The sequence below is a fragment of the Schistocerca cancellata genome, chromosome 1 (genome assembly GCF_023864275.1).
Source record: "Schistocerca cancellata isolate TAMUIC-IGC-003103 chromosome 1, iqSchCanc2.1, whole genome shotgun sequence".
In the NCBI taxonomy this organism is placed as follows: Eukaryota; Metazoa; Arthropoda; class Insecta; order Orthoptera; family Acrididae; genus Schistocerca; species Schistocerca cancellata.
The window spans coordinates 81,996,357-82,023,718 of NC_064626.1; the positions used below are offsets into that span (position 1 = coordinate 81,996,357).

General features: G+C 39.8%; 1 protein-coding gene across 2 annotated transcripts in view; it reads right to left on the reverse strand.

Moving 5' to 3' along the window:
- Positions 1-2,912: 2,912 nt before the first annotated feature.
- Positions 2,913-27,362, reverse strand: part of LOC126165823 (uncharacterized) — a 93,781-nt gene continuing 69,331 nt past the window's right edge. The window contains exons 4-6 of one of the 2 annotated variants that reach the window (XM_049920353.1): positions 19,370-19,746; positions 17,750-19,261; positions 2,913-4,103 (exon numbers count right to left, since the gene is read on the reverse strand). In XM_049920353.1, coding sequence (XP_049776310.1) covers positions 3,577-4,103; positions 17,750-19,261; positions 19,370-19,746 — 2,416 coding nt within the window. In that variant the 3' untranslated portion in view covers positions 2,913-3,576. Of the gene's footprint in view, positions 4,104-17,749; positions 19,747-27,362 lie in introns of both variants that reach the window. The other variant, XM_049920352.1, reaches the window with a different exon arrangement.

A 27,362-nucleotide genomic window follows, 5' to 3' on the forward strand; every position in this document is an offset into this window, starting at 1 on the left:
CAAATGAGCCTCACAAAAGATTGAACTTGCGACCTTGCACTCAAGGTTTCCTTGTCAAACAGCAGCTTCCCTTACCCCTATCCTGCTATCTCTCCCCTTCCCCATATCTTCTGTCCCTACACTATCCCCTCCAACAGAGACCACTGCAGTCAGGCCTCACCACCCATATGTGTGAGTTGCGCATATGTGAAGGCGCATGCACAGGCCTGGGCATGTGCATGTCCACTGCCCAGCACCTATTCTATGTCGAGAGTATTAATCTATCCTCATTCATATTGTTTTCCATCCCAGATTTTTCCATTGTTCAAAATATTTTGAAACATTACCAAGCAAATGTCAAATATATAGTAACCCATAATGTGCAAGCATTGTATTCCATTGTGTGGCCTATTGGACTTGCAGTATTATGATGCAAACCATTATTATAATAAAGACACTACTGCAAATAGAGAAGAGGGCTACTTGTAAAGAGCTCTAATGAGTAAGACAACTCTAAGTTTGCAGCTTTCACCTTAATTTCAACAAAAGCTGTATGAGCACCACTTGGAAAGAAAGACTCTAACACAGAGGTATCAGTTTATTACGTAAAGTCTTACTATAGACTTAGCTTTAAGAGGAGAGAAAAATTTAGGGCTGTGAGGAAACAAAAAATACTCTTTTTGCAGCCTTGGAAAGGGGCTGAAATTAGTGAATTGGAATGAAGAAAAATTTACCTCAATATATAGTCCCAATATGAACTTTGATATGTAAGCTTATTATTTTATTTGTACTGACAGCAATGAAGACTGGAAGAACGTAACACAATAAGCACAAGACCAGAATTAAAGATTAATCATAGTAAGACAAAAAAATGGAAATGAAGATTGGCATTATAATGACACGTATCAATTGTTGACTGTGTGTTCTTAGGGTAACTGAAAACATTTGTAACAAATGGGTATACTGGGTGGTTATAATTAAACTTTCACTAACTGAGAGGGCCAATGAAAACAAGCGATTGTACAGCAATGAAATATTGTGGAAACACATCTAAGGACATGCAGAAGAGAAATAGCAAATAAACCATTGAATGAAATACATCTTGATTTACACATGAGAGTGTAATATTTATTAATTGCATACTATGTTTACGTTCCAGGTTAGAATGTTGATCAATGCGATGACCATTTGCATCCACGAAAGACTGGAATTACATTACAGACTGCTCTACTGCTGCCTGAAACATCTAAGGCGAACCATGGAATGCTGAGCTGTTGCAATACAGCTCATGGACTGCTTGACGATCGCACATTGCTTCCAGCATTCTCTGCCATGGAAACAGTAACTTCTTTACCAATTTGTGGTGCAACTGTCCGTCAGCCTCTCCCAAGAGCAATTCCCAAATTGCCAATTAATTTGGTCTTCCGGATCACTCCTCAACAGTGGTGAAGCGAGATGACCTTTCCATCATTCCTTTAATGAGTCAACACTCATGAAGATCAGCAACACTATTACCGTTGTTTTGATAAAACAGCTTTAGAAATAAGGCTCTGCTCACCTTGTCCAAACCCATATTAACTGTCTGCAACTATAACTGCCACTGATGCATATGTTTCGATTGTACATCACCGTTCCGGCACTGGCACAACAGTAGTTCATGACACTAATACTACTAACAATGCGAATTCTGTTGCACACAGTCTGAACATCATTCCTGTGATGTTGGGTACCGATATGGCAAATAGTTTTCCATTTACACTGGCTCAAGTAGCAAATGTTTAATTAAAATTACCATGTATAATGAAAGAAATAAATGAATAAAGTTAGTTTGAAGTTCATTTGGAAACTTGCCGTAGAATTCAAACATAAATTTCCAGTTGCCGAAGAAAAGAAATATATATAACCAGAGTGTACTGCCAATAATTAGCTATATTAGAGATTTTTCCTTTTTATCATATTGAACATGTTAGGCAGTTTCTAGTAAGGAAATCTGTAGAAATATGTATTCCACACATTCCCAATAATACATTCTTCATTCTGTTGATTACATACCCTCTGCAAGCAGTTAAAGCAGATAATATTAACAGCACCAAAAAAGTTTCAAGTTCCAACCCTTTATTGTCAAAATGAAAGTTTGATTTAGGCAAGAATGTAAAAAGTGTAAAATTGGAGTGAGTGTCAATATTACATAAAATATTTTAAGAACTTATCTCAAGCTTTTGGAATCAATTTCTTTTGTGGTATAAAATTGTACCTGTAGCTGAATAAGAGCTGACACACTATTCAGAGCTCTTCCATTTAATTTTACTTTCTATCCACACCACATGGTATACTTCTTTGGATTGTATTTACCTCTTAGGTGCTTTTGCTGAGAGAGAGGACATTATAGTAAGGCAGTGCACTTGTGTGAAATATGCCAAGTCCCAATCTTGTTCAGAAGGTCCAATGAAGGTCCAGTGTTTTCACTGAATCACTATTTGCTTCTGCTACAACTGTTCCATATGATGGAGGTTGTGATCAGATTCTTCTTCAATAATCTAACTATAACCTCTGGTAATGTTTCACTTCTAACAACTGTGACCTTTTTTATCAAAAAATGCATATATCACTAAATAACACTACTGATATTCAACCAGAAAAACGAAAATATAAATTGCTTCTCCATAATTTTGCTCTCGTTGTTCCACATAATTACTATCATCATTTGTGTTTGTTAATTTCTGTCAGCATCTCTTTATCCAAATTTTGTTTGACATGTTCTGCAATTTTTGACAAAATTTGCTTATTATTGTAGCCAGTCTGTGATGTCTATGAATGATGCACACAAATACTTTTGAATCTCTACTTGTAGGGGAGAGGGGGGTAAAGGTAATTTGTATAATAAGATATACAATACTTTTGTGTGGTACACATTAAATACTGAATCCACTAAATAAAATATGTACACATCTATAATCTATTTCTGTGATTTACAACAGATCATATATACACTATATAATTATTCTCCCATCATATACTTTGCTAGTTAGTTGGTAATAAACACAACTTTAATTTGCATTCTTTTTTGTGAACAGGCAGCATTATGAGAGCAGTAAACTTTCAGTAAATGGACTGTGGACATATATTTGTAAAATGTACATCACATTTCAATAAAACACACATTCCAGCCTCTATGTGTAGTTTTTAACTACATGTACTAGTTTGAACCAAGCTTAAGAAAACCAATGTCATTGCAGGTCATTTTTGCTTTACAACATTGATTGTTACAGAAGCTCTATAATAATTAAAATATTATTATTTGTTAAAATTTTGTTTTATTTAAAATTATATAACCTATTCATATATGCTATGTCATCAAAATCAACAAATGAAATTAAATACAAACATTCATGAAACTTTTTCTCACAAAAAATTCCATACGCTGGTCTTGTTTGGTTCATTTATTTCAGCCCAACTTTAAAGATTATGGAAATAAATCATACAGAAACAGGATACCAGGCATTACAGCAATGTTGAAGGGATGTGCAGGTGATAATCCCCACATTACTGATTGTTCTTACCTCAATCGTTTTTTGAACAAGTACAATTTGAGATGTATTACAGTTGATTATTTCCCACAGTTGTTTCTTCTTTCACTTCTACACAGTTTTCAAGATGACGTGTCAGAGAATCCTCTGAAGAAAATGACTGATGGCAATGGGGACAACGATGACTGGATGTGTGTGAAAACCTGTGTAATGCCAATGACCTCTTACGTTCATATCCTTCACCACACTGGTCACAAAAGTACAATTTGCCTCGTTCTGGAGTCTGAAGTAGTTCTACAGTAGACTCCACTGGAGACGTATCCACAGGAACACTGCTCTGTTTAGGCAATGAATGGTGTACTTTTTTATGTTCCTCTTGGAAGTGTTTTGAGGAAAACTTACAGTCACATATGTCACACACAAACTGGTCAGCAGAAGTGATTATTAGATTCTTTTCCAAATGAGGTACTTTAACTTTCATAATACCATCTTCTTTAACAGTTTTGGTCAATTCAACACCGTGTACATCAGCCACTACGGAACTTGTATCAATAGAGCCAACTGAACCACTTCCAAGCTTATCTGCATTGCTTGCATCTGTAACAAACAGGAAATTAAAAATATTAAACAACAGAATTCTTCTAGGGGCAGTAGTACCAAATTTTATTTAATAAATATTGGTTTAAATATACTTGAGTTTTAATACTGAAAATACGGGGCTCATTAGTAAGTGCATTCCCATTCCACTGAACATGCTGTCTGGTTTGTAATGACATTTATTATATCAACTAAGTGGCATTAAAAACGGTTTTAAAATAAATGATATTTTTACTCTCATTTTAAAGTCCAGTAAAGTTCTTAGAACACAAATGCAAAAAGGAGATTATGTGGAAGACAAGAGCACCTAAATCTACATCAATACTCTGCAAACATCTGTTAAATGCACGGCACAGGGTACTTATCATGTACCACATGCTAGGGCTTCTTCCCATTCTTTTCACATATGGAGCAGAAGAAGAATGGCTTCTTCAATGCCTCCGTGCACACTGTGATCTTGTCCTCTACAGGAGCAAACTGTAGGGGATTGTAGTAAATTCCAAGATTCCCTTCTTACTACTGCTTTTTGAAACTTCCTAATTACACACTTTCTTTAGTCTACAGTTATCAGTATTTCCGTAACACTCTCCCATACTTCAAACACATGTATGACCATTCATGCCACTCTTATCTATATACATTCGACATTGACTGTTAGCCTTGTTTGATGAGAATCTGTCAGAATTCATTAACATTCTAGGAGGAGCCATGAGTGTCTTGTAAGCAGCACATTTGCTTAAGTTCCACACAACCAATCAATATTCTAGGATGGGTCACAAAAATGTTTTATAATCAATTTTCTTTGTAAACTGACTGCATTTTTCCAGCATCCTACTAATGAACTCAAGTCTGCCATCTACTTTATCTGGGTTTGAGGTTATATCATTACGGCAATTCATATCCCTACAAATTGTTACAACCCAAGCATTTGTGAGAGGTGACTACTCCAATTGTTATTCACCGATATTGTAGTCCTAGGATACCATTTCTCTCTGTTTTACAAAGTGCACAAGTTTTACATTGCTGTGCATTTCAATCATGTTATCCACCTTTGCAACACTTTCAATTTTATCACGATCCATCTGCATAGTAGCGAGCTTTTTTCATACACTACTTCATTGCAGATAATTGCATCATCTGCAAAAACTCTTAGGTTACGATTCATATTGCTTGCAGGTCACTAATACAAAAAATGAATAGCAATGATCCTAATATATCTCCTTGGGGTATGTTCATGCACGAGGAAATGAAATGATGGATGATCTCCAGTACAAAATGACTGCTAAAGATCTGCAATGTTGAAATCAACAATCAGGTTGATACCAAAATAATTAAGACTTGAGAGAAATGAAGTCAATGGTGTATGGTTAGAGCATCCCAAATTACAGTTTTTGACATTCACTGACGCCACAAGATTTAAAAAAATATGAGCACAATACTGCTTGAAATGAATAAATTGAAGAAAATCTGTGTGTAGTGCTACATTAAATTTTCAGAAGTTGAGTGAACACAATTAAAATGTACAATCCTTAGTCAACAAGCTAAGAGGTGGTACTGACAGTCTTTAACAATCAGAAGCTCAGCTATGACCTTATTTATTTAGCATCTGACATAACCTTTAAATTCATCATTTACTTAGCACTTGACATAACCTTTAAATTCACTATGTTTAGTAATGAAATTGCACCCCTCGTACACTTTTCATAGAATAATGTGTTTTGTGCACTCTACAGAACAGGATGAATTGCTGTGAATTATTATAGTTTCATACTGAATTAAGAGCGTCAAATTACCCAAATGAAGTGACCTTTAACAAAAACAGCTGAACGTTAATACACAAGATTACTGAGAGTACAAAACATGCATTTCTGGGTCAAATATACAAGGTGTACAACTCTGCTTCCACCGTTTGCCGATAGGTGGCGACAATGGTAAGTAGTGGTCGAAAGAAACAGATCGCAGATGTCAGGCAGTTAGCTTGGACCTCGGTCAACATAACCTCATTCAAACATTAGTCGATTTGTGTATGCATCATAAGGTTGTTCTTGATTGAAAATGTCAGTTTACAAGAATAATTCTCATCATTTGCAGGAGGTGTTACTGTTTTGTTTCAATAGGAAGAAAACAGCAGCCGAGTCTCATCAAATGCTCTCAAGCACATATGGTAAGGACGCTATTTGTGAAAGAATGTGTCACGAGTGGTTTCAACTCTTCAAGAATGGTGATTTTAGTGTCATAGACCACCATAGTGGTGGAAGAGAGAAAGTTTTCAAAGATGCAGAACTGGAGACATTGCTGAGTGAAGACTCGTGCCAACCTCGAGAAGAATTGGCATGATTAGTGGGAGTGACACAGCAAGCCATTTCAAAACGTCTCAAGGCTGGGGGAATGATTTAGAAAGAAGGAACTGGGGTCCCGGGTCCAAGATCATGCTCTGTATTTGGTGGGACCAGCTCGGCGTCATGTACTACGAGGTGTTAAAATCAAGTGAAACAATCACAGGTGCTCGTTATCGAACACAATTAATGCATTTGAGCAGAGCATTAAAAGACAAATGGCCACAATACAGCGAGAGGCACGATAAAGCGATTTTGCAGCACGACAGTGCTCGAACCCACGTTGCAAAAGAGGTCAAAACATATTCGGAAATGTTAAAATGGTAAGTCCTGCCACACCTGCCGTGTTCTCCAGACATTGCTCGCTCTATCACCTGTTTAGATCAATGGCCTGGCTGACCAACACTTCCGATCTCATGAAGAAGTCACAAATTGTATTGATTCATGGATCACTTCAAAAGATGATCTATTTTTTCGATACGGGATTCGTACACTGCCCGAAAGATGGGAGAAAGTAGTGACCAGTGATGGAAAATACTTTGAATGATACATGTGTAACCAATTTGTTTCATTAAAGCCTCAAATGTGGGGGGAAAAAAAGGCAGATGCAAAGTTGTACACCTTGTAATAATTCCAGTATTTTACATATAACACTGGAGAAGGATTACAGCACAATTCCATGCTTTTAGCTTAGAAAAAAATTTATTTTGTAACTAGGTTTGCTGCTGGTTCTTCTTCCTTTCAAGGAATTTTATCCCATACAACACATTCTGATTCCAATCATTCCCACTTCTTTCTATGCCTTCTAATGATCCTTCAACTCACTAGCTTGCAGTCATGAGCAATTTCCATCAGTGTGCTTCTTTTCATTGTATTTATACACTTCTTTCATATTTTATTCTGTCACTGAAACTAGATCCACGTTTCACTTCCATACGAAGTTACCGGCAGAGATATTATTTTACAAAAATTAAGTTGAGTTAATATCGTGTTTTCTCTTTCAAATTCAATTTAATTGTTCTGTGTATACCATGATATCAGTTTCCTTTCATCTGTCTACTACAGCCATAGTTAAAGCTATTACCTACAGTGAAATAACACGAAAACTGTGAGAACATACAGAGCTATTCAGAACCCAAATGAAATTTTCATTATGCTGCAGACTGTGTGCTGACAAACAACTGAGGTCACAACCTTTGAACACTAATAAAAAAAAGAAGTTAAAAACGACTACATGTTAAGCTCAACTGATGGAAGGAAAGATAACTAATAACAAGGACGTCATCTTGGAGAAAGGTCCACAAAGTATGACGTAAAGACAGCAAAGGTATCGACCCAAAGATTAAACATCTTCCGCCATACTGAACGTTGGATGAAAAGTAAAACGTGGTTGACAGCCCTCACGTCATTCACTAAAGTGGTCGATAACACAGATGGCAAACATACACTGGAACATAAGTGGTTAAAGAAAGGGCATTCGGTCAGGAAATGTAGAACCGTCAAAGGCTGATGACAATGAGTACCAAGTGGTGAGGGATCACCACTTAACAAATGGCAATGGCTAAAAAGACAATGTTCAATACACAACCTAGCTAAAATTATCTAGTTGTGAGAGGGCCGAGAGGTGGTCAGTCATGCGGCTGGTAGAGGTTTAATTCCCCAGGGCTTGTTCCCATGAAGAAAAGACCAGTGGTGACGGCAAAGTGATACCATCTGCCTACAGATAGCAACATAGAGAGCATCCAAAGGGATGGAAGAGATAATAGGCCAAGGTAGGAGGCCTTTTCAGCAGAATCATTTCCCATCAGACTGAGGTGACCAGGAATCACAAGAACATCACAGTGGCTCTCTCAACGGAGAGCTAGTGGAAGCTTTCTTGGAGCCGTAGCACTACAGGAAAGACTGTGTAGAGCCACAGCGGGGCACAGAGAATCAGAGCACATGACTCAATTAAACAGCCTGTGTCGCCAGATGTACTGGGCAGCCTGATAAGAGGGAGAAGAGCTCTACTATAAAAATTGAACAGCGTTCTGGAAGCAGATACCGAATATGTTATGTGCAAATGGTGAAGCTACACCCGACACCATGGTCAGTCTTAGTGCCATCAGCACACAAGAACGTGTTATCGCTAGGTTGTGTGCAAAGGTCGAGAAACTTACAGCAATAGACCAAATCCAGAGTAGAGTCCCTGCGAAACAAATGATGTTGAAGATGAGCACTGGCTGCCGTATGAAGCCAAGATGGTGAAGGGTTCACACCAATCTGGAACATGGCAGGTAGCATGAAGTTAAGCAGCCGAAAGCAAACACTGGGAGAGTGCACCCCATACTAGCGGCCAAGGGAGTCACCGAAACAGAGGGCACAGGATGGGTGGCTGGGCATGGCAGACAAACGGCACGTGTATCCACCACGCCAGTATGACAGTGGTAGTTCAGCATCTTCTGCATAGAGACTCTCAACCGAGCTAGTGTAAAATGTACCTGTGGCCAAATGTATTCCACAATAGTGGACTGTGTTAAAACGGCACACAATGGATGAACATGCAGATGAATAAACAAAAAACCTTTAGTCTTTTTGATTGGACAAGGGATTGGCACAAATGGAAGAGAGTGGTTCGAAATGCTCCCCAGGAAGTACCACGTAGGACACTGAGGGACTGGGAACAACATGTGCCCACGTAAGACAGGGAAGGACCACAAAAGATTCCTGTCAAGCAAAAGCCCAAGGAATTTCATAGTTTCTGTGAACAGAAAGCAAAGGCCCAAGATGTAAAGATGGTGGAAAAAACCTATTGTGTAACCAGAAATGCATACAAACAGTTTAATCAGTGAAAAAGCGAATGCCATTGTCAATGGTCCATGAGTAAAGATGACCGAAGCACTGCTGAAGACGCTCCTCAAGGAGACAAATCTGTAAAGAACTTTAATAGATCACAAAGCTGTCGCCGAAAACAGAGCTGGGAACGCCTGGTGGGAGACAGGCCATAATAGGATTAATGGCTGCACCAAAGAGGACGATGCTCCAGATATTCTCCTGGGTGCAGGTGTCCGACAAAACAGAACCCACATGTACCTTGAAAACTTGGTCTTTTAAAAATCCCTGTTGAAAACTGGGAAGGTGGCCTTGGAAGCCCTGCATGTATAGAGAACGGAAGGTAACCAGTCCTCCAGCAGGTATTGTAGGCTTTCTCCAAATTAAAAAACACAGCCAGTGTCTGGTATTTCCACAGGAAACTATTCATGACATGGGCTGACAAAGTGACGAGACAGTCAACTACAGAACGGCAAACTCAAAATCCACATCGTGCAGGGATTAGTAGACTGTGAGACTCAAGCCACCATACCAGCCAGCCATGAATCATATGTTCCATCACCTTGTGAACACTGCTGATGCGGTAGCATGTAGGAAGGAGAAAATGATTGCCCGCAAGATAGAGATGCTGCACCATCTGAATGTTAACAATGTTCCATCCTGATACTGGGGCGGAAGATCGGGATGAAGATAAAGCAAGGTCTGGCTCCCTCATAGTAAAGGCTACATTGTATCATTCATGAACCTAAGAGTAGAGGGGTATGACCCAAGCCTCCTCCCAGTTATTTCCGAGGCAAGAAGGCAGGGTGATAGTAGGTGGAGCTCAAAATTTCTGCAAAACAGTGGCCTAAGGTGCTGGATATCAACATGGTCCACAATAACACCATCTGCTATGGTCAGGGTGAAAACTGGGGAATGGACCTTCATCCCAGAGAGCACACAGAGGTTGCCCCTCAAGATGGACAAGGGAGTGAAACTGTTACAAGAAATAGTAAATGAAGTCCAACTACCTTTTTTTGTTATCCCGAAGACTGCGATGACACTGCACATGCAACTGTTTATAATGAATACGGTACACCATCGTAGGATGATGATAAAATATGGAGAGCATGTCACTGCACACGAATCGCGTTGCAGCACACCTCGGGACTTGAAAACAGTGTGGAAAAAATGAAATGTGGAACATTCTCTGGCAGTAAGGATAACATTCGTAAGGTACTCTACCTGATCAAAACTGGGGAAATGTTGTTCATCTAAAGTCGTCAGGGAAGAGCAAGGCTCCCAATCAGGCTGAGACAGCTGGCAATTCAGTTTAGATGTAGGTGGGGTAGGAGTCAGCAAATGGATAGCACACAGAAAATAGTCGCTCTGATATGTGTCAAAGAAAATGAACCACTTGAGATGATGAGCAAGATGAGCAGTGCAGAATGAGAAGTTCAAATGGGACTAGGTGTAAGTTGAGCCTGAAAGGAATTTGAGAGGTCAAAGCAGTTACAATTTTGTTTGTTCGAGCCAGAAAATAATAGGATGCTGCAATTCCAAGAGCAGCCATAATTCCTCCTTTCTGGACCTTATGCCATGAACATTGTGTTGGAAAAGAATCACAATACAGAATAGGGAGGTGGGAACAAATGAAGGGCAGTCACATCAGTGGATGCTGAGTGTAAGCTTTCAAAGACAAAATTTACAGAGGTGTTGGCATACTCCCTGGATCAGCCTGCAGATCCCAGGGCAGAAGAATGGCAGGCAGTTCACACCAGTGAAATGGAATTCTTTCGGATGAGGGTATCACATGGCGAAACCGTTGAAGACGATTTCTGAGCCGGAGAAGGAGAAGACCATTTGCCTTTATTTGGTTTCTTAGAGGCTTTACAACTGGCAGACGAAAACTCAGACAGCTGTTACTGGAGGGACATAAAAAGTCTTCGTGGGAGTATTCCTTTTGTTCTTTCCGGCCTGCTGGTTGTGTAGCAGGTGATTTCGCCACTGAGGCGAAGATTTGGTGCCTTGTTGCACAGCTGTAGGAGAAGGACAGGAAGATGCTACCATGATACCGGGTGATTTTACAACTGCAATGCTGAACTGGAGCTCACAAGTCTGAGTAGCCATGTTCTTCGTGGAGAGAGAGGAGTAGCAAGAACGGTACTGTGGCTGCTGGATGGTAACATGCACGCCAAAACTTGCAAGCAACGAGGCAAGGTACTTTTTCCATCATCCAGATCTCCTGGACAGCCTGCTCATCTAGATACATGGTACATTCATTCATGGGAAGAGGCGGCATTGTCACCATAGCAATTCATTCAGCGGGGAGAAGGGGGTGGGCAATCATCCTCATGAGCATCCTTACCACAATTAAACTGACACATATGACCTTGTTTTGATAGGGCATGTGAGTGTGGTTGCTACGTTGACACAGGTAGCAATGCACTGGGTTTGGAATGTACCGTCGGACTGTGATGACTTCATAGACTGCCTTGATCTTCTATGAAAGCACTACTTGATCAAACATGAGAAAGAGAGTTTTCATTACCCGATGGACTGCAGTGATGCCCTGATCAGAGAAGTAAGTTTGGATTTCTCCTTTGATCAGACCATCAAGCAGATGAGTGTAAATAACACCATGCAAAGATTTCAGCATTTGACAGGCCTCAAAACGAACAGGATAGTTGTGGAGGAGTGAAGCAGTAAGCAGTTGTCGGGCTTGAAAATCACAGCTTATGTCCAGAAGTGAAGTCCCATTACGTAAGTGAGAGCATGTTTTCATAAGGCCTGCAACTGCATCAACACCTTTCTGAATAATAAACGAATTAACTGTCACAAAGGACTGACTGCCTTCGGTACATGATACCATGAGGAATCCACGTGCGGCTGGGAAAGTCTTTGAATCTTTAGTTTCATTCCGTTTACATTTAGTAGATATAGAGTGCGATGGTGATTGGTTCACTGCGAAAAAATTCCTATGATTGCCATCATCTCCTATGGTGTGCCCCTTCAGAGGGGGGCTCACCCTCCTTTTGGTGACTGTTCACGCCTCAAGCTGAACCTCCCGAACTCCTGACAGAGGGGCCAATTGGCAGTTGGGAAGGTGACAGCTCGAGCAATCACCTCTCCCTGGGTCTGGCCTGTACCAGGAGGTACATGCAAACCCTAACTGTCCCGTGGCTGGGAATTATGTGTTACCCAGTCACCTCTTATGCATCAAATGTGTGGGCTAGCCTTCAGGAGCCCACAAGAAGGAAGAAGAAACAAAAAAAAAAAGAACAAATGCCGAAGCGGAGATGGAGGATGAAGGAAGAGAGAAAAACATATGAGGGACTGTTCTGATGGTGGCTATCAAAACTGCAACAAGCATTCCTGAGAATATCCCAAGCATGTTCCCCAAAGGAGGGGAAAAAGAATAACAGGAGGATAGACATGCAGCACAGACAAGGAAGCAGTACTGCAAAGGCTGGGGCCTTGTGGTACCCAAGCACGAACCCACCAAAGAGTGGTGAGCCCTCTGGTAGGAACACCAGCAGGGGTAGGCACGTTAGAATGGGGCATATAACGGAGCGACGCATGTTACGTGTCCTTGAATTTGTTAAATGTGAGTCAATTGTGATGGTTCAGTGGTGATTTCATACCAAATACCAAGTAAAAGCTACAACAGACAGAACAATCCATGTGTGGCACAACATGATATGTGACACTAGCTGCTTTTGTGGTGTGTAGAAAAGCTGCTGGTGGGGGCAATCAGCATAGCAGGTGGTGCCTGTGTGGAGGTCATTTGTCAGGAGTCCAAAGAAATCAATGAGTCTTGCAAGGAAAGAACAACAGGCACCACAGTCAACTGCCTGGAGCATTTTACACACAAATGTCTAAGTGTCAAACCATACCAGTTGCAATTTACATGCTCTGACTACTTGGGACAATAAGCTATGTTCTGACTTCTGCAATGACTCTCGCAGTGGCTACTGCAGGAAGATTGTTTTTTGCAAAAGTTGGTTTTCAGTGACAAACCCATGTTTCACTTGTATGGAATGGTGAAGCGTCGTAATGGGTGGGTGGGCGGGTGCACGTACGCGCGCGCGCGTGTGTGTGTGTGTGTGTGTGTGTGTGTGTGTGTGTGTGGCTCACATCCATGATTCACCTGAAGTTAATGGTTTTTTCTTTTCTTTTTTTTCCCCTGCCCTGTCCTGTTCAAAAGTTTATCGTTCACTTTTCTTTGAGGAGACAACTGAGTTATCATCTCATGGACATGCTGCAGCAATGGCTTATGCCACAATTACAGCAAGGCAACGGAGACTTTATTTTGCAACAAGATGGTACTCCACCACATTTTGTTTACAACATTAGTGAACTGCCTTACAGTTGGATTGGATGTGCTTCCCTTTATGACTCTCCTCATCTTCAGGACCCCATTGTCACCAGACTTAAATCCATGATGGTGTTATGTCACTGATCGTGCGTTACTGCCTCCAATGTCACTTAATTGGGAAGAATTGCATGGAAGGAGAATTAATATGGTCACCAATACTGACCATGACGTGTAGGAACATGTATTGGTTATCATATTGATGTTTGCCATGTCACAAGTGGTGGCCTGTAACTTGAGTTACAAAATTGGGGAAATGTTTTCTTTACTGATGTGTGTGTATATTCAGTACATCTTTCAGTTTTTGCACAGTTGTTTTCTGAAGCCCCAGAGGTAATTACACATAAACCTGCGTAAGTAAAATTAGAAAGAATTATTCAAAGAAAATATTTCAAAGAAATTAGGAACACAAGAGTCTGTGCCAAAGAGAAGGAACAATCCTACTGTGGGAAGAGACTTGACATGCGTAATACCTGTACTCTGTACACAAAATGACAAGCTATAGAGTTCCTGTTAGAACAAAGAATGGTGCTATAGCAAAATCCAGGTCTCTTGCAATTTTTGAGCATAAGTATATAATACAACCCATTCATGAGGAAACATAGCTAAACTAGTGAAAGAAACTGTTCTACATGCTCCTGATGGTTGCAACATCTCATTTTCTTCAGTATCCAGCTACTACTAGCCATGCCATAACGATTGACCACTGACTTTGAGCTCATATTCTGGTCATATTGCATTACAGCCATCGATATGTTATACCTTGCCGAAATTGTGGAAATGTCTACTTTTATTTTTTTGTATGAATATTACATCTTAGTTGAAATGGAGGCAACATTTGCAACAATATTTAAGAGAAACGTAATAAGGAGGAAAATTTCCTTTGCGTAGTTTAAAGATGCAACCATACTCAATTTCCAATCAAATCATCGTTGCTTTCCAAATAGTCATTTTTTCCTAATAATGGTGAGTGTAGATTGTTGCAATACAACTAATGGTGATACATATTAACAAGACAAAAAGAGTAAATGCAAGCTATGTTGTTGCTTTTCACAGCTGTTATGCTTTTACGCATGTAAATCTACATAAAGCACTAATATAACATCTTTAATTTATTTGCTTTTGCATTTCTATGGGCTGCGTGCTCACGTTTGCTGTGTTGCCGGACCTCAGAACAGTATTTCCACTTCACTGTTCACTGTTGCAATGTTTACATTGTGCTTCCCGTCAGATAGGAAACAATTGTGCTCCCATTCGTTGTTGTGTATATATGTGAGACATTGCTCATAACATAATCAGTTGCCTTGCACTTGTGTGAAACTACGAATCATTTACACAATTGTGAGAAGTCTATGGTAATTGTGCTTGTGCTTAATTTGAGGCTGAAAAAGAATAGGGCATGAGCAGTTACATGTCACAGCCAGTAAAGAGAACTTCTGAATGTCTCAGTATTAGTGAAAGTACAGTCAAGTTAATTCTGATAGAATATAGAGGAACTTCACGTCTTGTATCACCAAATGAGAGTTCTGTAACAATATTACGAGAAGGAAAGTTGCTACTCACTATATAGCGGAGATGCTGAGTCGCAGATAGTCCCAATAAAAAGACTGTTACAAATAAAGCTTTTGGCCCTTAAGGCTTTCATCAAAAATAAACCACACACACACACACACACACACACACACACACACACACACACACACACACACACACACGACTGCAGTCTAAGGCAACTGCAGTTCTGGCAGACGGCACAAGTTTGTACTGGATGAATTTACAGGGGAGTCATAAGAAGAAAAGTCCACGACTTCTATGTGGAAAAGTAGTTTCCAACAGTGGCAGCCATTCTGGAGAAGTTGAAGACTGAAGTTCAAGTTTCCTGACGAGTGAAACAACCATTTGGCATACCATTCGAAAATCGGGCTTCAGATAAAACACGTTCAAAACAAAAAACATGTGCTATGGAAAATAACTAAGTAGCAGGAAAAAGAGATCAGTTCTAGTGAGAAACAAGACACTTACAGAAAACTGATGAGAGTTGGTATGGTGCAAGTCTTTCTAGAAAGTTTGGTTGGCAGGAGTAAAAGATGCCTTATGCATCAGAAAATGTATATGATTATTGCAGAGGAAGTGTTAAAGTGTGGAAAGGCTGAAAAGAAGGAATTCAAACAACATCCGGTTCTGGAGAAAGGATTATAATGTGATATGTTGGGAACAAAGATGGGTTCATGCAAAATGCTAGCTTACATTTTATTGGGCAGAAAGGAGGAGCAGATTATCATTCTGAAATGAATGCCAGACACTATGAAGAGTGGTTGACGAGCGTTCTTGAAAATTACCAAACAGAACTGCGATTGTTTTAGATCAGACTCCATATCGCACAATGATGAATCCAGTATCACAAAATATACCTACAAAATGGGGAAAGGATTCTATTACTGAATGGATGGAAAGCAATAATGTAGAGCTTCCATCTAATGCCACATCATATGAGAAATTTACAAAAGCTGGCCTACTGGAACACCCACGACCGCACTTCAGGACACAGGAACCTCTTGGAAAAAAAATTGTGATCAATGGACAAGGAAATTTAACTTCTGTGGTTGCCTGTAGTGTACTGCGAACTGAACACCACTGAGGTTATTCAGGCATTTGTGAAGAACAAAGTAGCAAAGAAGAACAAGAATTTGAAAATAAATGATTACTTACAGCTGTGTCCCCAAAGTGTCTGGAGGAATTCAGTGAGCCACATACACCAACAGTTATGCACAAAGAACCCACTGTCTTGACATAGCAACAGAACCATTGCTGATCCAAGTAGACGACTGCAATGGCAGCAGCGAGACCTCAGCCAGAATCAAAAGCGATTAAGGTATGTTTATTTTCAGTCATCATTCTTTACTGCAAAATTTATTTGAGCTAATCAATTTTTCCATTTACTGTTGAAATGTGCTATACAAATGCTCATTTATTGTCAGCCGCTTGCATATCGAGCATTTATTTGCAATTTCCCACATTATTTCCTTCTACTCGCAACAAAAACTGAACTTGGCAATGTTTTACTAGAATGTGACCATGAAATTGCCATTCTTTGCTGACGAACAGGTGCTTATGGTGCATTCCAACAGCGGCGGCGAACTGGTGCGACAACTATGCTCTACTATAGACTCATACATATTGCAGCCACTAACACAATTGGTTTACAGACCCTTAGCTATACATATAAGGAGTATTCATTAGTAAAGACATATGATGTAACCAATAGAATTTCAAGCCTAACAGTGGCTTTTCCATGACAATAGCTACAATGGTAAGCTGAAGTGTAGCACCCTGCGTTTGACATTATAGCGATCAGAAAATAATGGAAATCCGTATGTAAATAGAACAGACTGATCTTTAAACTGTGGTAAAGGAAATTTTTCTCCTACATTACAGTCCGATTTTTATGCATCCTTGAAGTTGACACTATCTGAAAAAAGCTAGAAAAAGCATGGTTTCTCTTAAATATTACCACGTATGTTGCCCCCATTTCAACTAAAATGTAATATTTGTACACTAAACAAAAATAGACGTTTTTCACAATTCTGACAATGTATAACACATCAATGTTCGTAATGCAGTGTGACCAGAATATGAGCTCCAAGTCAGGGGTCAGTCATTATGAAATGGATAATAGGAGTTCAAATCAAAGGAGCAAATGCCATTTAACCAACAACAATACCCCAACAATGCACCCCTACAGAAAATAACAACAACTGATTCATATGATGACATTTTATGTGAACAATTCCAAAAAGTGATACAAAGCAGCTGTAAATTAGTAACAAAACAGGTAGTAAAGAAATAAGCAGATGGTGTCTGCAGACAATACTGCTGTACTATTTTTCTAAAAACTCTTGTTTGTCCTTTACATTAATACAGAACATTATCACTGAAATTTCAACACTACTATTCACGTTTATTGACTGTTGTGACATTAATGCTTTAGTGTTTTTTTAAGCCTTTACGTTTATCCTTATACTAAAAGTGGAACTGGACAGTGCAGAGTCAATAAACTAACTTACTTTTAAACCCATGTCGTCTTCTAATACACAACTAGTAATTACTAGGGAAAAGATGCATAAGAAATAAAAAATATAATTTACCTGAAGTTATTGCAGCTTTTGATGTACTGTTCATATGAATGGTCGAACTACTGGAAGCATGCTCTTCTCTATGTTTCTCATATTCTTTCACACTGGTGAAAAATGTGCTGCATATCTCACACTTTAGAGTTAGAGCACTTTCAGTATGTTGAACACGCTGTCTAAGTACAGCTTTATTACTTTTAGACTTTTCTGGTTTATGAATCTTGAGATGTTGTTTCAGTCGAATTCTTGTTGGGAATGCTTTTGGGCAGACCTTGCACGTATAAGGTATGGTTGTTGAATGCGTTATGATTGTTGAATGTGTTTTTGAATGAAGCAATAAGCGCTGGCGAGTCTTAAATGTGCGTCTGCAAATTTCACATTCATGACCTGTGGCTGCCGCATCCGTGACAGCCTTCAACTTTGAAAGACAATTCTCTCTACTGTGATTTGACAATTCTTCACCAGTGTTAAATATGGTGCTGCACACAGCACACTCATATTTACTATGCATAAGTATGTGGCGCTCTAGCTTTAGTTTAGATGAGAAGCTTTTATTACATTCTGAACATGAATTTTTTGCAGGTAACACTTTCTTTTTGCTACCTTGTTTTAAGAGTTTATTCTGAGTTTTCATTTTCAGCTTTAACAGTTTTTGTCTCTCTGTCATCAGTCGCACTTTAACACTACCAGATCCAATTTTTTGTCTAACAGAGCCACTGCTAGGAACGCTTTCTTTAGAAGAGGAGCAGCTGTTTGTTATTGGAACAGTCATACCAGTGTCCACTTTGCTCTTATTTACATTACTCTCATCAACTTTGCTCTCATTCACTTTACTGTCATTCCCTTTACTCTCATTCCCTTTAGTGTCATTCGCTTTAGTGTCACTCATGTGAATATCCTTCACCATGGTATCATCCAATTTACTTTCATTTAACTTTTTGTGGTTTAATGTTGTTATATTATTCTCTTTAATATTTTTCATTTCTTCATCTGCAACAGGCTCTGTCACCAACTTTGTAGCCATACATGTAAGTTGTTTCTTTGCGTTTTTCACTAACATTTTTTTGTTATTCAGAATACTATCATTAGGGCCCATATCTTCTGAGATACTATCGTCATACGCTTCATCATACCAATGGATTTCATAGTTGCTATCGTTTTCAAAATCACTCTCTTCAGCTGTGGTCTTTTTTTCGTGAGGACCAATCTTTACTAAATTTGGTATTTCTCCAACTGTAGCCATTATCCCATGAGGATCAGATTGTACTAATTTTGGGATTTCTTCAACTGTGGTCATTCTTTCATGGGGATCAGTCTTCACCAATTTTGAGATTTCTTCAGCTGTAGCTTTTGTTATATGAGGACTGGTCTCTACTAATTTTGAGATTTCTTCACCTGTGGTCTTTTTCCCGCGAGGTCCAGCCTTTATTGATTTAGGGTTTTCTTCAGATGTGGCTTCTTTTCCATGAGGAGCTGACTTTATTAATTTTGGGCTTTCTTCAACTGCAGCTTTTCTTCCATAAGGTGCTGACTTTATAAATTTTGGGCTTTCTTCAGCTGCAGCTTTTTTTCCATGAGGAGCTGGCTTTATTAATTTTGGGCTTTCTTCAACTGCAGATTTTTTTGTGTGAGAACCTGACTTTATTAATTTTGGGCTTTCTTCAATTGCAGCTTTTTTCCCATGAGGAGCTGACTTGATTAATTTTGAACTTTCCTCAACTGTGGCTTTTGTTCCAAGAGGAGCTGGCTTTATTAAATTTGGACTTTCTTCAGCTGCAACTTTTTTTCCATGTACTGACTTTACTAATTTTGATACATCTTCAGCTATGGTCTTTTTTCGCTGAGGAGTTGACTTTATTAATTTTGGTGTATCTTCAGCTGTGGTTTTTTTCCCCTGAGAACGGGATTTTGTTAATTTTGGGATTTTATCATCCTTTTTCCTAGTATTCTTAGTTTTAACTGCAGTCATAACTCTCTTTCTTTTCCTGGGACCCCTTTTCACAGTTTCAGACCTGCAGACAAAGAGGAGTATGAACAAATGATTTATACGGAACTGCTCTGTATGTACCACAACACACAAGTTAAACAACAAAGAGTAGAAATAGCAAGGTTAATAAAGAAAATCAAAAGTTAGTTTGAAAAATAACTTGTTGAAATGCATGAAAATTTCATATAAAGTAAGTCCAGATATTTATATCAGACCTTCAACCTTAAATTAAAGGTACCAAGTACTATGTATTTGTTCAAAGATGAAAATAGTAGAATCGGATTACATAATACTGACACTCTGGAACACTTGCAGAGTATTTTCAACAACTACAACTATGGAACACTGTCATTAAGGAGTCTATAGAAATAAAAATGTTACAAAACCTTATAATAAGGGAAAAAGGTTCTATCTTGGATATGATAAGGCTGTTTCTCAGATTGACATTTGGGGCACGGGAAAAGAAATGTACATCGACGAATGAAGCTGGTGCCAGGAGCCAACACATATATAGAAACAAGACACCATCAATATCTCTGAGAATGAATGGAGGTGAGGCAGCATGTAGACCACCGATTGGTGCACCTCAAGGATAGGTGTATCTGTTACTGAAATTCTGAACTCAAAATTGCCTAGAAACTTTGAAACAAACAGGAAAAACAAAATATCACTGAGAAGACCTAAAAGATGGACTCTTCACTATATTCTATAGTCACGCTAGTCTTGATGTTATAGGTTCACTAACAATTGGAGGGAAAATAGACAGAAGAGGGGGAGGGGGAGGGGAGGAAGGATATGCAGTATTGCTTGGAATGTCGTGATAAGTAACTTCCTGACAAGTTAAAACACTTTGCCACATCTGGAATTCAACCCAGAATTGTGTCCTTCGGTGCAACAAGGTGGCTGAACACCCTAAAACACATCCAACACTACAGAAGAGTTACAACACAAATTTATTTATTTACAATATATTCAATATAAACCACAAATAACTTTGTTTCCTTGAGTCTCTCTCTCTCTCTCTCTCTCTCTCTCTCTCTCTCTCTCTCTCTCTGTTCCATTACCACTGGGCTTACAATACTCACTAGCAGTTGCAGAAGCACTGCTAGGTTCATGAAGTTCACTTCGTAGTACATTCAGAAGCTCTCACTGCATGGTCGTCTGTACGCTTTGTGTGTTCGGAGAGTGATGATAATCTGGGGCGAAGCTCTGAGTATGGTGGCTTAAAGAGACGTGTGGACCAGTAACAACTACAAGCAGCAACGTGATGCAAATTCGCTATCATCCGGTGGTGTGTGTAGCGCCACCTGGTGGAATCTGGTTATTCCTCTCTAGCAGCGAGGGCCAGTTCTGACATGATTGAGGGAGCTCCATATTTTTCTTGGTTGGTTTTTTTCATAGCGTTGGATGATCAGATCTATTCTACCTAACTTCTTGTGACCATGGAAGGATGTCCGCTGACTCTCCATTCATCTGTTTAAGACTGTAGCTTTCTGGGGCAAAGTGACCACTGTTTACCAAGATCGGTTCCCCAGATTTTTAAATGGGTGCATGGTAAGTTGTTCAATGTTTCATGAATTGGTAAGTTCCTCAATCTTCTGGATTTCATCCATTCATGTTTTACTGCTTGTTGTCAGAGATTTGGAGCTGCAATATTGGCAAGTACTGCCAACCATGGTATTGGTGTGGATTTATGGGTTCCTGTCACGATCCTCTTCACGTCATTCAGATGGGTATCCATTTTGCTGACACGGATACTTCTATTCCAAACAGGAGAACAGCCTTCAGCGACAGGATACACAAGTACTTGTGCTGTAGTTCTTAAGGTAAGGCATTAGAAAACTCAACCAGTTTTACTTATAGTGGAGATTTTGCCCGAACTCTAATAAAACAGAAGTCCGCTCATTCCACTTAACCAACAGAATGGCACACAGAGTATTGAATGTAATCTTCCACAACAAGAAATTACCACATACTCGACACCCAAAATATTTGAGTGTGACTCAAGAGATCCCTGAAATTTTGAAAGCATCTACGACAGGACAGATGCTAAAATCTAGAAATAAAATATTAAGGGATACTCATCAATTTAAATGTTTCTTCTGAGGAAAAGAGATTGGAGCATGACATGCGTAGTGGGGTCAACAGAGAGAGACCATCAGCACTGCACTCAAGAGCTTTGCCTTTCAAGGGACATTATATCAAATAGCTTTAAGAATGTGCTTCATGGGACCTACTCATTGCTTCACTTTAGCAGTAGCTTTATGCTACGATTCTAATTAAGTGTACACAATGCCTCTGTAAAAATGTTTACGTTGAAAACTTCATTTGTTGTTAAAATCTCAACACACTGGTGACAAACTTTCTCAAGAGCGTACTGAGAATCTGAGCTGAGTAGGGGGATTTCATTTTACTTTCACAGTGAATGATGGAATACTTTTTTTTATTTCAAGACAAATGGCTTTGTGTATACTGGCTACTAGTTAAAAACCATTACATGTTCTGTCTTGCTTCTAACAACCACTGAGTTGACATTTTTGTCTGTTTGGTGGAGCAGGATGATAGTTTCATGTGTGACAAATTTTTTTTCTGGGGGAGGGTGCGGGGGCAGCTGCCCTCTCCTGACCATCATTCATCATTGGGTACATCCTTCTTTCTCATAATGTATTTTCATTGCCTGCACCATTATTTCTAGCAGGGTATTTGTATCACACACTACATTGTGTCTAGTGTTGGTGACAACATATTGATATGTGGTGCTGCCGTATTAACTCTTGAACATATATACAAATGAGAGAAAGACGTGGTCTTCACCGGTGGACAAAAACATACTATAAAAGAAGTGACACAAAAATCTTTTTGCAAGAGCTGAATGCAGAAGACTGTGCTGGTTTATGTACCTTCATTGGGATGTCATCCTCAGATTAGAAATGCTGCCAAAACTACAACATTTTCACAGGATCTTCATTCCATTGCTTTCAAAGCAAGCAATATCTGAAATAGTACCCAAAACTTGTGGAGCACTGGTGGATTGGCTCTGAGCACTATGGGACTTAACATCTACGGTCATCAGTCCCCTAGAACTACTTAAACCTAACTAACCTAAGGACAGCACACAACACCCAGCCATCACGAGGCAGAGAAAATCCCTGACCCCGCCGGGAATCGAACCCGGGAACCCGGGCGTGGGAAGCGAGAACGCTACCGCACGACCACGAGACGCGGGCACGAGCACTGGTGGAAGTCCTGTTTGATTATGTAAGGGTAAAGATAACTAAATGAAATAAACATAGTGTATACTTAATCTAATTTTTATTAGTCGCACAATACTTGCGCAGACCAGCACACAATATGACTGCTTCAATAATGTTGTCACTCACTACTGCATGCTGTGAATGTTAAAGGGGAATCAGTGTTTGTTGAGGTCCCAGCGCCACACACACACACACACACACACACACACACACACACACACACACACACTGAAGGTCCCAATTTTTTGTAAAAGCCTCTCTTTGCTAAACATAGCACCTCATTTAATTTGTGTTTAAATTTCTGCTATGGTGCCAGTTATCACAAACTACATGAGATGTATGTTACAGATGATGTGATCTCATCTAATACTCTATTGTCCCACATCTGTACTTCCTTTCCAGGAGCAGAAAAGGACCACCTTATGCTGTTTCATTTCCCTTGCTTCTCATCCATCGAAGTTCCAGTAACTTTTTTGTGTTGGCACTTCTTACTGTTAAGTCTTCCAAATACAAAATCAAATGTGTTTCATATGCCAGTGACTAAAAAATTTTGAGTCTTCAGCAGTGTGTTGCCATAATTTCTTGGCGTAAAATGCTGAAGCAAGGAATAAATACACTCTACAAGGATACTCTGAATCTTATGATTTAGAGGTGGATGAGGGGACCCATGCACATAAAGATGAGGTAACAGAGCAGCTATTATTACAGTGACCTAGTTAATACAGTGAAAAGCTTCAAACTCATATTTGTGACAGGTTTGTAAATCTCTATTTTAGCCCACAAGTAAGCGTACCATGGCAAAATAACTATGGATGAATATAAATATGGGAAATCAAGTATAAACCTGTGCACCTCTTTGTACAAGGAATCTATGGTTTCTTTGGGTTCCTAAGTGTTGCCACAAAATCACAAGCCCTTATCTCCAAACCATCTTGTCTTGAACAGAATGTCTACACCACTGCCCAATCTCAGGCGGTGCTCCACCATTCTCTTCTGTTGGTATTGTACAACAACTGACAAATTTTTTTTGCTCTACATGGCTGCTAGTGGTTTTTTCATTCCTTTTTCCCTGCAGAAAGTTGTTTTTATTGGGTATTTGCTTATTATGTTCTGTATACACCCCTCTGGTTGATACAGCAATATCATCTCTACAATTATTTACAAAACAAACACTATACCTAAAGACAAAGCCACAAGTCAAAAAGTAAACATAAGTTACTGCCATGCAGCAGTGATATGTGATGGCCAGTCAGAAGCACTGTTTCCTCTGACTTGTACTGACATTGCTATTGCTAACCATTTCAGTTTTTTCAAACATCTTTGCACATCAGTGACCCGTTAGTAAGCAGAAACATTGTTGCAAGCATAATTAAAAACACTTTGCAAACTCAGTGTGTACACAGCAAAATATATGGCAAAACCTGGATAGTGTATCTGCTTTAAGCACTGTCCTCGAATGGTTAAGTTCTACGTTTACGTTGGATTCCAGTGAACAGTTTTCATGCGCAACAGCTGCACCAGGTTGTTACACCAGCTCCTTCTCCAGCAGATCCCACAAACTATAGCCATATGTACCAGCATGCTGACTTCGAAATTCCACTGGCAGGGTCACAATACTGCTGATGCGACATGATCAAGCCACCATCCCAGCACAGTGGAGTGCTGTGTTACCTCATCCACACTGCCTGGGCCCCTCTATGAGATAAGAATCTGTGTCTTTTCATAACAACACCATGCCAATCAAGTATAAATACTTGCCATACAGGCATAACACTATCTGTCATTGACTGCTGCCAACACCAAGAACTATTCCACACCAGCTGTCAACCCGATGTGAGTCATCCAATCTCATCTAGCTGCTGGTCCATGAGCTGAGCCTAGAACCGATGCCATCAGAGCTTTAACTGTTGCATGCACTCGTGTGTGTGTGTGTGTGTGTGTGTGTGTGTGTGTGTGGCAGGGGGAGGGGGAATCAACGATGACGTTATCAGTGCCTATATGAAGATTAGTAGAAACAAATGAGATACAAAAAGCAATTTGAGATAATACTGCACTCACTCTCTTCCAGTCTCACCCTTGATCAGCCACAGAGTCACACTAGCTCACATCATGTAAAGGAGTGTTGAAATTGGTCAGATGTTCCAAAAATACAAGTAAAAGAAGAAGAGACTGACATAACATTAACTGTTGCCTTAATATATTAGGGAACAAGTCGGACATTGTGTACAACTTAAAAAGACAAACCACATTTGTGTCATTGTCATTTAAAATAAAGGGCGATCAGTTCACAAATGACTGCTGCCCACCTGTCTGAATACAAAATACAGCCCACTAAACTGTGGCACGCAGATCCTGTGTGCCATATGCACCACGCCTGGAAAGGTCCTCTCACCATGCAAGTAGCCATGCGTCATAGGTCTGTGTTCTCTGCAAAGACAGATTAAGAAGGATGTCATTCCATCTGCAGTTGTAAGAAGGTATGCTGCTGGCACATTGTGGAGTTTACCAGATGCAGCTTATTGTCCGTCACTTCCACCCATTCTTCTTCCCATCGACACATTACTCTGTACCCCAACGGCAAGGCGACAGCATGTACAAGGGTGACACACTGAAGTACCTGAGGATAACTGCATGCCAACTTGGCTGCTACATCCATCATTTTGTTCTCCTTAATACCTACATGCCCTGGCACCCAGCAGAGGCACACCTCCTACCCAGCCTTTGTAGATGAAGGAGAGAGTGGACACTCACAGTGTCTGAACAGACAAGGACTGGACTAGCTGTGCTGTCAATAACTCTTTCAGCTTTTCACACACACCTTCGTATTCCAATGTCCAGTGTAACCTTACATCTTTTTTCCAATACGTGCATGAGAAGACACATTATTTCTGAAAATTTGGGACAAGTTTCCTATAGTAATTCGCTAACCCTAAAAATGACGGCAACTCCTTTCCTGTTTGAGGAGTTAGAAAACATTGTTCGGCATTCAAACAGTCTATAGTTGAGTTGGCATAAAATGATTCCTGACAGCTAGCAGTGCTGTTGCCTGCTTTCAACTGCAAAGTGCAAATGGCTATGGGTGGAAATAGTAGCTGTCTATAGAGCTCCAAAAGTGCCACAATGTTAGATAAGCATCTGCGACGGTATGACAATTGATGTACCTGTAATCGCTGCAAAACCAATATTTCTGTGTACCTTCCAAGCTCTTCTTTGGCACAATCACCACAGGTGCATCCCACAAGTTGGACCTTCCCTCAATAATACCCTTCCCGTAATTGCTGGTTAATAAACTCTTCCATCCTTAGCTGTAGGTGAGGGAGTACCTGATATGTCTTTAAGATACACTGCTGATTAAGACCTACTTTGGACTCTGTGTTGTGTCACTGGGGTCACTGGTAAGGACCCACAAGGATTAAGCAGGTCCTCAGATACTAATAATTCTACCATTGCTACTTCTACCATTCCTTTTACATGCTTTACTTTCTTCTCACATAATGCAGTTACACTGGTGGCAGCTTGCTTTTGGCTAAGGTTTGATTTCATCTTACATAGATCCTGTGGTTCATCTTTCCAGAAAGACGAACCACGTGGCAATATGTCATTGACTACAGTTTTCACCAAATGGAACGATACTCCGAGTTCTGCTGTATATTGTCTAAGGTCAATTTTAGAATGATGCATATATAGCAAATCTAACCCTAGGACTGCACCATAACTGAAATATATACAAAGCAAATCTTCCATATACTGCTGGGAATGGTTTGCTCCACCTGGAAACTTAATATCACTGAACCCAATGAACGCACATCATTACCACGTACTCCGCATAACATATATTGTGGACGGTTTAACTACGTCTTTCCCATTCAGTCCAAAGCTGCCGCAGATACGTAAACACCTATGTCTAGTAAAAGCTTGTGTTCCCTTCCATCTACTGTGCCAGTCAAGCAGAATTCCACTTGTGCACTGTCTCATTTGTGATAAAATTCACTGGAAGTGCCATTTGGTTGCTGTGGGGGCTCCTGTTGCCGTTTAACAGGTGGTGATTCCCGTTTCCTTTATTTCGCGTGAAGTCCCTTTCTTGATGACCAGTCTTCCCACATTTCCTACATTATATCTGTCCAGTCTCACCGTATGCGACCCAAAGATCCACAATCCACACAAGTGGAAAAAATACTCTTCTATCATGGAGTTACCACATCTATTTTTTCCAAAGCTGTTGTTGTGTCTATGGCTCCAAATAAATCCTTAAGAAATGTTCTTCCCTTGACACACTTCGTGATCATCCCCATAAAAAAGTATCAAACTCTCTGCTCTGCTTCTTGCAGAAGGACCCTATTCGTGTCATCACTGTCCATTAATTCATAAGCATTAACATTGAGTTTTC